Here is a 15,151-nt window from a genome sequence, read left to right as displayed (position 1 = left end):
ACTCAGACGACTTCCTGGACGACTTACATTTCAGTTGTCTGGTGAAGAAATTAAAACAGACGACTTACATGTAAGTCGTCCAGAAGAGTTTATTATTTTTAGCGGGAAATTAAAATAGAAGACTTTCAAGACGACTTAGAAGTAAGTCGCCTGGTTTAAATTATTTAAGCGGAAAAATAATTTTTTTTAAAAATTTTAGGCGAAAATATTTGGACGCCGTACATGTNACTCAGACGACTTCCTGGACGACTTACATTTCAGTCGTCCGAGTAAAATGATCCGGTTAGGTTAAAACGTACATTAGTAAAATTAAAGGTTTGGTACGATGTGGACGACTGAAATATACGTCGTCCGAGTAAATTATTCAACAGACGACTGAAATATAAGTCGTCCACACCCTAAACATAACCCCTAAACTTAATTATCTAATTAAAGACTTCATAAAATCAAATCAAACTTGAAAAGTGTTTACTATACACATAAATAAACACACATAGGTGAAAACTAATTTTGGTTTTCCAAAATCTAACCCTAACAATACATACAATACTACAACATATGTTTGCCAAACTCCTAAACCAAAGTATTTCATGATTCACTACTTCCACTCATCTATCTTCAAAACAAATCAATTTTATCATATCTTAATTTATATCACTTAAAACTGTTTATAATTACTTGATTTTTATTTTTCACGCATCAAAATATTTTTTTACAAGATTTATAAATTATTTTTAAAATAAACCGGTACCAGACGACCTACACTTCAGTCGTCCAGACGACTTCCAACATCTCAGACGACTCAGACGATTTACTAGGGCTATATTCGTAAAAATGGCTTCTGTTTTTTTGTTTGGTCACAAGGGGCTGAGCTGTAATTTCACTAGGCTTTTAGGTTAGTTTTGCATTTGATTCAAGTTTGGGTATAGGTTTGGGGTTAAAATCAAGTTGTGGGTTAGTTTTGGCAAAAACCCCAAGTTTAAAACTAATTTATTTATATTTTTTCGGAATTATTTTCTTTTAAAAAATTATCCAAAAACATATTTCTTATTATTCTTAAACTTGAAATAAAATTTGAATTTTTTGAGATTCTTTGTTTTAAATTTAGAGATATATTAAGTGTCTTTGCAACACTTATTAATATTTTCATTATAATGAACATATTGTGGGTATTAAAATGAACACAATTTTAAAATAAATGTATTAAAAAAGTTAAATAATTAGTTTGATATTAAACCAGGTAAGAAAAAGAATTTGGGTATTAAAAATTAACAAAATTTAGTTAGGATATTTTTATGAAATTTTATCTTCCGGATATAGATATTAAACTGTATATTTACTAAACTATATATATATGAGGCTAGATTTTAGCATTAAATTCTTTAACTGATTTAGTTTCATATATTGCAGTATATTCCAAATAAATTTAATTTACATATTTATATTATTTTTTTGACAACAAAGCATTTACAGACTCATGTTGACTCTGTAAACGAGATCGTTAACTCTGTAAACATATTTATATCAAATTCAAGAAAAAATCTTAAACTACCACATTCCTAAATTCATGTTTATCTTAATCACATTAATCCTCACTTTTAAATAGATAGATATACACTTATGATCTTAGGGTTAACTTATAGATTTAGGATTTAGAGTTTAGGGATGAGGTTTTGTAAAGTGATGTTTAGGATTTTAATAAATATATGAATAAATACTTAAATATTTTTAAATTTTAAAAATAGTTTTTAAAATAATTTCGAAAAGAAAACTTGAGAAAAAATATTGAAAGCTATAAAAAAATTATGATTTATTTAAATAATTATTTATATTTATATATCTAAAAAAATTCATGTTTATCTTAATCACATTTATCCTCACTTTTAAAGTGATAAATATACACTTATAATCTTAGGGTTAACTTATGACTTAAGATTTAGAGTTTTGGGGTGGGGTTTTGTAAAGTGGGGTTTAGGATTTTAATAAATATATGAATAAATATTTAAATCTTTTTAAAATATTAAAAATAGTTTTAAAAACAATTTCGAAAAAAAAACTTGAGAAAAAAAATTGAAAGCTATAAAAAAATTATGATTTATTTAAATAATTATTTATATTTATATATCTATAAAGCAAGAGTATAAAATTTTTTTTCCTTCTTTAAAGAAGAACTAGATCTTGACCCGCATGACCGTGCAGATTTTCTTTAATAGTAAAATATTTTAGATTAGGCAATAAAATATATCACTAAATTAATATGATTTGGCGTTATATATTATTTAATTTTATAATAATATTTGTGTGACGGATAATATTATTATCATAAAATTTATAAATTTTTTATTTTTGTGGCAAAATTTATTTTAAAAACATTATTATGTAACGATACTGATTTACATAATTTTTGTTTTATTTTTAAATTTGAAATATATGTGGAAACTAAATTAAGTTTGAACCTACATAATAGAAAATTTGGCATATAGTTATTAATTAAACCAATTTAGTATAGCTGTTTAAATAATAAACCGAATTGGTTTTTAACTTAGGAGAATACACGGACGTTAATAATAATAAAGTCTTATGTATACGATATGAATAAAGATCAATTGTTTCATCTATGATTGTATTACATGGTAAAAACATTTAAAGGTGTGATTTCTAAGCGGTAAGGTAAAAGCCTTATTTTCGGAAAAAAATAATGGCATTTTCGTGAATAACTAGAACTTCTAAGGTGAATAAGACAAAACAAAGTTTCAAAAAAACATAGGTTATTTTTGTGTTTAACTTGAAATTTTGAGTCATTTTTGAAAGAACCCAATTAAAAAATCACATATGAAATAAGTTATAATTCTTGTGCTAAATTGATAAGAATTTTTATTTTTAAATTAGAAATAGAAATGAATATTTCGTTTTAAAAACATCTTTTAAAATACTTCTTAAATTTAATTTTGAAAATTAAATCAATTAAAGTTTTTTATTATCATTAAAATACTATTAAAACTATTTTATATAATTATTATTTTTTACAATCAAAACTAAACTAAAATTTAGTTTCTAATTATACTTTGTGATAATTAAAAATTTAATTAACTAATTTGGAAAATATATTTTAAAAAAATTCTAAAAGATATTTGAAAGATTTTGTTAGACATTTCTTTAAGATATTTATTAATATTTCAAATAAAAATAAAGATATTAAAAGATATTATAATTAAGTTATGTAAAATTTAATAAATTTTCTAAGGATGATCCAAAAAAAAAAACCACACTTGAAAGAAGTCATGATTTCTATTTTAATAGTATAGAAGCATTTGCAAGAATATCTACTTAATGAAGGTAAACATAAATAATTGTACCAACAATGTAGTAAACTTGAAATTTCTCCCACAAATTTATAAGAAACTTTTTATGGCATATTCATTCAAATTTTGTAACAAACAAAATATAAACATCTTCTGTATCACTAACCAGACAATCTTAACTCCCAGAATTTATTAACAAAATATAATGTCGACATTGTAACATAAAAGCATACATACAAAATCTCAAATAAATTAATTTATAAATTATATAATTTTTTAAAAAATAAAATATATTTTTTCATCGACATAATAACACTTTGTATTATAATAATATAATACAAACACAATAAACCATTTCTTATTGTTTTATAACAAAAACTAGGTGTAGGCCCGCCCTACAGGCAGGTAAGTTTACGCATAATTTTTTTTATATTAAAGTATTTTAATTTTATAAAATCTTAATTTATACTGAAAATAATAAATGTAATATGTTTTTATTCTAAAATTATATTCTTAACTTTATTAAATTTTATTGGTTTGAGTTGAAAAGACCACTAACATTTTTTGGTTAGAGATCACAAAATTATTAAATTAAAAATTTAACAAAAATGTAGTGATTTATATTTTTCTATTTGATTTTTAGTTCAATTTTATATAGTTGAAGAAAATCTAAAGTAAGAATAATTAATAATTTTATATTTCTAAGAGTATCATATTTTAATACTATTACAATAACTAATTTTCATGATAATAAATTAATACATCCACCTCCAAGCCAACTCAATTAAAAATCAAATGTAATGTGATAAAATAATAAAAAAACTTATTTTTAATTAATATATAAATAATGTCATAAATAAAAATTAGTATATATTATGTAACAACAAATGATGTTTATAATATATGTTTGTTTGAGTTTTTATTAGTTTTTCAATTTATAATGAAATTCTCTTTAATTTTTAGTGTTTTACTAATTAGTTTTTGTAAATTATTTTAGCATTTGTTGAAGTTCTTATAAAAAAATATTTGTTGAAAATTCCGCTCAGGGTATTTGAAAATATTTTCATAAATTTATAGTGTCATAAATTAATAAACTATTACTAACATAATTTTACTTGAGTTTCATACCTTACCATATCGAATAATTTAAATATAATCTGGAAATTAAGATGAACCAAACTGCAAACAAATTTTTCTTCGGAATTTTTTTTTCTCTTCAATGAATAAAACTAAACGAAGTAACTAAAATTTTTAAAAAAATTAGTGTTGGGTGTATTGAATGAAGGGAAATTGGGGCCTATAACTATGAAAAAACTATAATACACACAATAGCTATTTCCCCTAACGTTTCTATACACGGAGTTATATATACATATTAATACTGTAATACCCCTTAAACTCAACCGGCCCAACCTGGTACTAAAATTAATTAAAAATAAAATTACTAACCACACAAAAGGTAATTCGTGTCTTACCTCTGTTCACAATTCTCTTTTCAGTTCCGTTGGTAACTTTCTCGAGGTCAAACGGTTTTCGGCACCGATTTGCTCCAAATCCTCCCCTCCGCCTTCAATCGACAGTTTTTCCATCTCCTTCGTGCTCCCTTTCAATCGTGTTCGGCGTTAGAGTTCCGCATTAGGGTTTCAGCGGCGGTTAGTAACACACCTTTTCTATCCAACTTCACCAACTCGATTCTTCTCAGATCTCTGAAATTTTCGTAAGGTCTCCCTCGTTTCAGTCGATTCTCTTCGCCTTTGCTTCCTCTGTGTTTATTTTCTTTTATTTGAGCTCGTCTCAGAATTAGGGTTTTCTAATTGCTAAGTCTGTACCATCGTCCGCTGTGCATACCATCGTTCCCGTTACGGAATTAGTCCCTCTCTTTGGACTTTTGCAATTTGATTTAAGTTTTGGTTTTCCCAGGTTGTGTTAGGGTTCCTTAGATTTTAATTTTCTTTATAGCGGAGATGCAAAATACGTAGTTTAGTAATTTAGGTCTTTTGTGTGGAATAGCATTGCTGTCAAATGGGTTCAAAGCATGTAACCCATAGTTTAGTAAGTAGGTCTTTTGTGTGGAATAGCATTGCTGACAAATTGGTTCAAAGCATGTACCTCATAGTATCTTATTTACAACGTCCATTCCATTTGGGATGTAATAGTATACTTATCTACTTCAATTATTCCATTTAGAATAGTATCATTTCATATCTTGTTTGCAACATATTTATTGAGTTGAACATTTTGATTTATGGTTTATGTTTTCCTCGTTATGTTTATTCTGACAGATTTTTGAATTACACATGATAACCATAAAATTTCTCCTCTTCAATAGCGCTACATTACACTTCTTAGCCCTTTAATTATTAAATCTACAACCTTCTCGATGGTGATTGTCAGATCTGTTAATTAAATTGAGCTCTGAGCTGTACAATTTATAGTCGGTTGTGGTTCTCGCTGATGTTCTTATTCTTTCTTAAGCTTCAATTGGAGTTTTGTATCAGTGATGATATTACAGTGTACAAATATTGATTAGTGTGTGGAATACCATCTGCATAGCAAAACTGTTTACTCATATGGTTATAGCATGATATCTGATTGGTTCTCGCTGATGTTCTTATACATACTGTATAATATATATATATATATATATATATATATATATATATATTACATAGGGTAGTTATCTGGTGCATAGAATAGTATGTTATATTCACATGGAAATCTAAGGTTATTTCATTGTCTTCTTATTTTTCAGGTCAATTTTCAGGATAGAAAAGTGCAATTACATAAACCGAGATTTAAACCACAGAGTTCTAAGAAAGAACCAAATGTTGGTCGTTGTTGTCAATCTTTTCTATTATAAGTTTTAGGCAATATACAATTTGATAATTTGAGACAAAGTAGCACAATATTTTTACACCATTTCAGTAATTTGTACTATACTATTTGTTTTGTTCTATTATATTTGAAGAATGTAAAATAAAATATGATTAAAAAGTTTATGTCAACCATACTTATACAAATGTAAACCAGAGATAAGCGGGCTTCGTTTGAACGTAATGAAAATAGATATCCATTTATATCTTCATATAGTACAAGACTTGAGAGTTGCTCTTCATATTCCGTCTCGCCCATTTCATCAACACTTGAGAATTCACCTATTAAAGGATGATGCATGATGGTTAAAAACCACATGCACGTTACGGAAATTTTAGGTTAAATTGCAAGTTAATAATGGTAAACGTAGAGATAAATACCAGCTTTTCGAGTAGGCATCCATTGATTTTGATCTCGAGAAACCTCTTCTTCAAACCATTTGACCCATGTTGAAGTATCTTTAACCTCATCACTGGCCACAGCATCAACATCAATGCCTAACAGCTTTAACATAGCTTCAGTGTCATCTTCGGGCATGCCATTCTCTTCTTCCATTTCTTCTTCCAGGCCTTCCCGATTAACATCACCTTCTCCAGGGTTAGCTGAAGCAATACTACTGTCTTTTTTCCTATCTGACAACTGCTCTGTCCAACCTGTCCAACCGCCTACGTCATTGTCATCAGAAGATTCCTCTTTCAACATTTTTTGCCTTTGTTCCTCCTCTTTCTCCAACCACAAAGACCATCCAAAAACTCCTTCTTCTCCAACTCTAGCACCATTACTGCTCCAAAAGTGTTCAAACAGTCTTAATTTATTCTGTTCACTTAGCAACAAAGATGGAGAAAAGATGCTATATTCCATTTCAGCTTGAAATAACGCTGTGGCCAGCTCCCGGTAACCAGCCTGCCATTCAAACCTGCAGAGGCTAACTAGCATATCCACTAGAACAAGTTCCTGCTGGATGAGAGTAGAATCCAATGGTTCAGATGTTGCATCCATCTGCATAATCCAACAAAAACAAAAATTAGACCTTACAATGTCGAACTGCCAAGAAGAAGATCATCAACAATGTCAGCTTAAAGCTAGCGGGAAACACTACAAAAAAACTAAGTTCGAAGAAGGAACATTAGACTTCACATAACTTGTGACAGTATACAAACAAGTATTAAGTTATTCATCAACCATAAAATAAGAACCTGCCTATGTCGCTTGCTGCAAGCAGAAAAGAGTGCCTAAATTGCATAAGAATACATCTTCCTCACTTCTGATACTTTAAATCTGGAGAACTCCCCTTGAACAACACCTAGAAACTCCCTCCATAGCCTGTAGCTCGAGGAATTTTGCATAAGTGCCTTTTCCTGATTAGTACATCTGCGCTGTCTCTGCTTCGGTACGCCTTGAGAAGCACAAGTAACAGTTCTTCGCTATCTGGGTTCAATTCAAAAGCCTTCTCAAGTATACTAATCTTCTTCTCCAAAGTCTGCAAGCGAGCACCTTTCTGAGACTGCATACTCGAAACCTTGTCTTGAAAATCAGCAAATGCCAGCCAGGTCCTTTCATCATGGGGACGTTCCCTCGTCTGTCTGTTGAACTCTCGGGTTTTATTCAACACCTCATCCTCCCATGACATTCCCATCACTGAAACATCTTCCTCTTCGCTTTCTTGAACAGCTTCACCTTCCTCCAGAGGAATGAAACGATCAAACAACGAATCAACAGCCTCTCTAGAAGAAGCAGACAAACGAATACGCCTGAAATTCTTGTTCGGTTCCATGGCTGCATTCTTTGCATACCAGTATCTGTGATCAGACTTTGCTTTCCCGTCCAAAGAATTAACATCAATCTCTGCTTCAAGCATAGAACCACGCCTATTCCTTAGATAAAGCTTCGTAGAACCTGACTCAGAACCTCTCTGAGAATTATCAAGTTTATAACGAGGAACATTCATTCTGCAATACAAACACAAACACACTTAAAAAGCGCATTACACATACTACAGAATCACACTATACATGTGGAGATGTAAACGACCTGTAAATGGAGCCATAAGCAAGATTATCTGGATCAGGACGAGTATCCAAGTAATAATCCTTGGCATTGCTAGGTGGCACGGGTACTCCAAATTGGTGCCGTCTCACGTATCGGGTTCGTTGGGGGGGGGGACGGAGACGTCTCGGGTACGCCTAGGAAATGTCTCCAATATGTGTGAGGTGAACCCGGGACGTCAAGACTCATTGGGTACGGGCTTGGTCAGAGAAGGAGACGTTCTGGAAACGTTTCTGCAGAAAATAGACGTATCCATCTGAATTTTTGTGTTATAAGAAGTGTAAAAAATTAAACCATATATGTTTTTAACCTTTAATGTGTTTATTCTATTAATTTTGAAAAGATCAAAAGTTGTAATTAAAAAAAAAAATAGTGTCTCTGTCTCTTTGATTCTTCCACTCTCACTTTAGTCTCTTGCACTTCCATCTTCTTTCTCTTTGAAACTCAAGTCTCGACCATATCTCTCTCTGTGGTATATCAGCAACAGAACACATACGCACTTTCCTTCCCTTCTTGTCTCTTTGTTGTTTATATCACAAGCAAAACACGTAAGCATTTTTTTTACCTTCTTCTTGTAATCTTATCTTACGAAAATAACATATACAATGTTTCTATGTTTTTCATACAAAAATATGACTGTCAGTTTATATGTATCATATATTTTTGTAGCTTATTCTGTTGCTATTTAGTGTTTTGATCAAGTGTGTTTGCTGATGTTTCTGTTGTTGTCTAGTATTTTTATCAAGTGTGTTTGCTATTGTTTATGTTGATGTCTAGTATTTTGATTAAGTGTGTTTGCTGCTGTTAAAACTTATGTTTCAGATTTTAACATTTTTACTTACAGATATTTTTATATTTTCTTATAATATGGTCGTCGTTTCTGTGTCGTACCCGTATCTACAAATTTTAAGTTTGACGTTTCTCGTTCCTGCTCCCATCCCATTTTCCGGTCCCCGTCCCAGTCCCGGGGCTGCTTAGCTTGGCAGGCTTCGTATAGTATTCATCAGAATCCCTCTTCCGCTTCTTCATTTTATCCCTCTTCTTCTTTACTCTGTCGTCATCAGACTCGGATCCTTCTTCTTCTTCTTCAATCAAATTGTAAACCCTAGGCTGATTGGTTTCACTCTTACTTCTACCAGCGTCTCCTTCTTCATCTTCTTCGCTAGCCTCGACATCGGATAGGGAAGGAGCCATCGAAGCTGCGGCGTCGATGACGGAGAGATCCGTCGTGAAGCTGGCGCTGCGAAGCCATTGAGGAGCAGTTGAAATAGCTGAGACGGAGTTCGCCTGAGTAGGGAAGAGCGGGAACAAGCCTGTGGTATTCTGTGAAAGTTTGTATATACTTGATTGAATAACAACGTACAATGAGTAGCCTATTTAAGCTAATTACAATTGTGAGATCCACATAAATAGGAGAGTATATATGAAACAGTATATTGGCATATTCTATCACCCTCCCTAAGTGAGATTGTTGGCGTAGCGGACAGTCAAACTGGAGCGGAAGTCTCTTAATAGAGAAGTTGGTAAGCCCTTAGTGAAGATGTCAGCATACTGAAGCGAAGAAGGGACATGAATGACTTTTACTTGACCAATTGCCACTTTTTCTCTTACAAAATGGAGATCAATCTCTATGTGTTTGGTCCTTTGGTGCTTCACTGGGTTCGACGACAGATAGACTGAACTTATGTTGTCGCAAAACACGAGAGTAGCTGTTCGAATGGGGCAGTGTAGCTTGAGCAAGAGATTGCATAGGAAGCAAGTTTCAGCGACAGCATTCGTGATTCCTTTGTATTCAGCTTCCGCGCTTGAGCGGGAGACTGTCTCTTGACGTTTTGAAGACCATGACACTAAGTTGTCGCCGAGATATACAGCATAGCCGGATGTGGAGCGTCGTGAATCGGGCAGCCAGCCCAGTCAGCATCAGTGTATGCTGAAAGCGTTGTAGGAGACGTCTTGAAGATCTAAAGTCCAAAGGAGCTAGTTCCTTGAATGTAGCGGATAATACGTCGAAGGGATGTGTTTATGACGAGGGTCATGCATATGCAAGCAGACTTGTTGAACCGCGTATGTGATGTCGGGTCTGGTGAAGGTCAGGTACTGCAGAGCGCCTGCTAAACTTATGTATTTCGTTGGATTGCTGATAGGATCACCGGAATCTGCCGAGAGATTTGAGTTGACATCAACGGGAGTGGAGACAGGCTTGCATGCGGTCATGCCTGCTCGAGCAATTATATCTGTTGCATACTGTTTTTGAGTGAGAAGGACTCCTGATGTGTTGTACCTCACCTTAATACCGAGAAAATAACTTAATCTTCCCATATCTGTAATCGGGAACTCTGTTTTGAGGTGATCTATGATCCCTGAAACGAGAGCCTTAGATGAACCAGTTAGCACAATGTCGTCAACATAAAGTAAAAGATAGGCAATGTTGTGTCCATCTTTATAAACAAACAGAGAGGAGTCACTCTTGGTAGTAACAAAGCCAAGACGTGTGAGATAGGTTGCAAACCATGCATTCCATGTTCTAGGCGCTTGTTTTAAACCATATAGGGCCTTATTAAGCTTGCAGGCATGGTGTGGATTTGTCTTATCGACATACCCGGGTGGTTGATGCATGTAGATAGTTTCAGATATGCTGCCGTGAAGGAAGGCGTTCTTGACGTCCAGTTGACGCATATCCCAGCCGCGAGAGACTGCAAGGTTTAGAACGGTACAGATTGTTGCCGGCTTGACGACGGGGCTGAATGTCTCGTCATAATCAACACCGGCTTGCTGAGATTTTCCATTTGCAACCAAGCGAGCCTTGTGTCTCCTAGGTACACCATCTGCATCATGTTTAAGCTTATACAACCACAAGCAGTTAATTATGTTAGCTCCATAAGGTCTAGGTACCAAACTCCAAGTCTTATTTTTAATTTGAGCATCGTATTCATTTGTCATTGCTGGGTTCCAGTTCGGATCACCTAAAGCTTTTTGGTGGCTTGTTGGGAGTCTAGACAAAGAAGAAGTGTATAAAGAGAAATTTTTCTTTGGTTTGCGAACACCAACCTGACTTCTTGTCGTCATTCTCGTGGGTTGAATAGAAAGAGGCTGCACGAGATTAGTGTTGGTTGCAGTTGACGCGTCAGGAGGTTGATGTTGGGTTGAAACAGGGGAAAGAGAAGTCCCTTGGAGAATATCTCTAAAGACAGTCGAAGGGGCATCTGTTTCAAGAAAATCAAAGACTCTAGCATTTTGTGAGGCTTTTTCAGCTTTTGGAAAAGTGTTTTCATCAAAAACCACATGTCTAGATAAGATAACTCAGTTTGTTCTTAGATCTAGACATCTGTACCCTCTATGATTGGTAGGGTATCCTAGAAACAAGCATGGAGTTGATAGAGGAGAAAGCTTGTTTGTGGTTGAGATGTTTAGATTAGGAAAACAAAGACAACCAAAAATGCGAAGATGAGAGTAAGTAGGCTTTTCTTTAAAGAGAAGAAAGTGGGGTGATTCATTACCGATCGCAGAGGAAGGTAATATATTTAGAACATGAGCTGCGACATGTAGAGCCTCCACCCAATAAGTTGGAGATAGGTGGGACTGGAAAAGCAAGGTTTGAATGGCATTATTCAGAGTTCGGACCATTCTTTCTGACTTGCCATTTTGTTGAGAGGTGTGAGGGCAAGAGAACCTGAATGTCATGCCATTCTTTGAGAAGTGATCATGAAAGCGATTGTTATCATATTCACCTCCATTGTCGCATTGGAGACTCATGATGTTTGTTTTGAATTGAGTTTTGACATAGGCGTTGAAGTGTAAGAATTTTGAGAAAAAATCACTTTTCCTGCAAAGTGGATAAACCCAAAGATAGTGAGTGAAGTCATCTAGAAAGAGAACATAATATCGGCACCCACTTATGCTAGGAATCGGGGAGGTCCAAACATCTGAATGAACAAGTTCAAAAGGTTTATTGGTTCGATTCCCGGCCACTGCGAAATTTAACATTCGGGCCGCAGCGACACAGATTAGTCCCTTGGGCCTGAGAAGCCTTTGGGGAAACTGTGTATAGTTCAAAAAAAAAAAAAAGTTGACAAGCATTGCAGCAAGAGAGAAAGTTGTCTTTATTACAAGAAATAAAACCAGATGAAATGAGAGAATTGAGAGTGACAGTAATGGTATGAATCAAACGCCTATGCCAAGTGGAGGAGGACTCATTGGTAACCGCAGCCAGTGCTTTGTGATTGAGGAGAGTCGGCACTGGATATAGATCACATGTGCTATCACTGCAGATAATTACTCTCTGAGTGTGCAGATCCTTCCCAGAGAAACCAAACGGGTCAAACTCAACAGAACACCAATTGTCAGTGGTGAAACGACAAACAGAAACAAGATTCTTGACAATATTTAGAGCAACCAACATATTTTTAAGATGTAACAAGCGAGATTGAGTAGGAATTGAAGAATATCCAGTGGAATGAACCGGAATGGTTGTACCAATTCCAACAGTGACAGATTTTCCGGTGTTCGAATTAAAAACAGAATGGAGCATACCTGACGTCGAAGCAAGATGAGCAGTAGCACCGCTGTCGATGAACCATCCGTTTTGAGAAGGGTCCGTCAGTGTCATGGTGTTGAACGCCTCTGCAAAGTCCTTTGTTGGTTGGAGATTGACGTGAGCCAAATGTGCTTCAGACGGTGCTTGCGACTGAGGAGGAGGTGTAAACTGACGCAGAGGATAGAAACCATTTGGAAGAGTTTGCCAAGGGAGAGCCGGAGCTTGTTGTTGGGGAAGCCAGTTGTTGTATGATCTATATCAGGGCGGGGTGTGTTTCAGTTGTTGTAGAACGGTCTTTGGTGGTAATTGTTGTTGTTGTAGCGGCCTTTGTTTCGATTACCACGTCTGTTTCCACGGTTGTCGTTGTTGTTGTTCCTTGAAATGTTGGTTTGCTGGTTCTGAGTGTTTGTGGTGATGAGTGCCGTTGACGATGATGGATTGTCAGTGTGTGTCACAGCGACCTTGTGAGACTTCTTTAATCGAGTCTCCTCCATCTCCAGCATTTTTTTAGCATCTTCAAATGTAGGAAACGGCTTCTGGTGCTTGATCACGTTAAGCACATAGTCAAATTTCTCATTTAAGCCATTTAACATGTACATTACCAGAGTTTTATCTGGTACAGGAGCATCGAGATTAGACAAGAGGTCTGCAACTGATTTGAGCTTCTGACAGTACTCATGTATGGACATGTCACCGATCTCCTTGTTGCGGAGTTCGCTATCCAATTGCATCACACGAGCCTCCTTGTTGTTTCGGAATTGATTCTCAATCCGATTCCACACATCATGTGCGGTTCCTCCTTTCTTGAACATTGATTTGAATAACGTCTGAGCGAGCGTTCCATACAGCCAGAGTTTAACGATCGCATCACGCTTGTGCCAGACAGCGTCGTTGTTGTCGGTCGGAGTAGAGGTTCCATCGAGATGACCGAGAGAATCGAAGGTGAGGCAGTGCATCAGTATTAAGTTAATTAACTCTATGTAAAATATAATCTTTTCCCGAGTTAAATAGTTACTATAATTAAAAAATAAATATTCTAAGTATAAATATATTATGAACAATAAATAAATTAACAAACACTATTATTTTCATAAATCTATATATCAATATTCAAAATAGATAACTCGAATATTATGCAGATTTTCAATACAAACCAAAACCTTATATCTTACACCATATATTATATACATATTTGAATATCATTTTTCCGTATACAATATCATTTTGTACATAATATTGATATGGCAATTACGAGTGTTTAAGAATATTTTAAAAATTATCTTAAAATCAATTTTTAAATCTAAATTAAAAATACAAACTAATTATTAATAACGAAAATAAAGTAGTATTGTCATATCAATAAGATTTTTTATATTATCATTTTTTATTTGGATAGCATAATAAATTTCATAATATTCTAAAGAATCACAAATTTATGTTATATTAAAAAAAAATATGAGTAATTTAATCAATTTCTTTAAAAGATACTATCAGATATTTTGTGTTTTTATCGAATCAATGGTATCAGATCACGGGTTAATAGTGAGTTTTTGGGTTTTTACCGGATTCTACCGGATTTTTAATTAACAAATTTTTCATTAAAGTTGAATCGGATTATGTACAATGTATCGGGTCTATAGGTTCAACCACGAATCTAGATCGGATATGAAAACAATTCTTAAAATTCAAAACATTATAGAACAACTACCGTATTTCGAACAAATAGCATATTTTGAAGAGAAAAAAAACAAATGATAAAAACCTAAAAACTCAATTGCTATAGTTCGAAACAAAAATAATGATAGTTTGTAAATCAGTTTTTGATCAATAAATAAAAAATAAGTTTTCGCTTTCTAAGCGCGTATCAGAATCTAGTTATTTGTTATTTTTGCCTTGTATTTGTTTTTTTGTTTTTTTAATTACTATTTTACTCTGTCATGAGGGGTACGGCAAAAAAAACTGAGAAAAAATGAAATGCACGTGGACTACTGATATTTTTTTATTTCACTAATTAATCATTTCAGTTATGTATAGGAGTATTAAGTTAATTTAACTCTATGTAAAATACAATGGTTTTCCGAGTTAAATAGTTACTATAATTAAAAAACTAGACCCTTACCCGCACGCCAGCGCGGATATGAATTTTCAGTTTTTAATTATTTATTTTATCAAATGATGTATTTGTAATATTCGTTCATATTATATTCATTAAGTAAATATTTTTTTTGCATCTTAAACTATCTATTTTTTTACGAATGTGTGATATCATATAAAAAATATAAATAAATGAGTATATAGAGTTAATAAGATAATTGTAAAAACAGAAGAAAAAAAATTTGTGTGCGATATCATATAAATAATGATCCGCCCAGTTAACAAAAATCATGATTTTTTT

At 33.3% G+C, this 15,151-nt stretch overlaps 1 protein-coding gene and 1 pseudogene across 1 annotated transcript; both read right to left on the bottom strand.

Annotated features, from left to right (window-relative positions):
• Window positions 1-6,097: 6,097 nt before the first annotated feature.
• LOC106292217 lies at window positions 6,098-12,828 on the bottom strand (annotated as a pseudogene).
• Window positions 12,829-13,031: 203 nt separating this feature from the next.
• LOC106292216 (probable basic-leucine zipper transcription factor E) lies at window positions 13,032-13,712 on the bottom strand. Its single transcript, XM_013727828.1, has one exon. The coding sequence runs from the start codon at window positions 13,710-13,712 to the stop codon at window positions 13,032-13,034; it is 681 nt and encodes a 226-aa protein (XP_013583282.1).
• Window positions 13,713-15,151: the final 1,439 nt, after the last annotated feature.

Source organism: Brassica oleracea, chromosome C5 (assembly GCF_000695525.1).
Source record: "Brassica oleracea var. oleracea cultivar TO1000 chromosome C5, BOL, whole genome shotgun sequence".
Taxonomy (NCBI): Eukaryota; Viridiplantae; Streptophyta; class Magnoliopsida; order Brassicales; family Brassicaceae; genus Brassica; species Brassica oleracea.
Note: the sequence above shows the minus strand (reverse complement) of the source record. Positions and strands in the feature narration are given on the sequence as shown.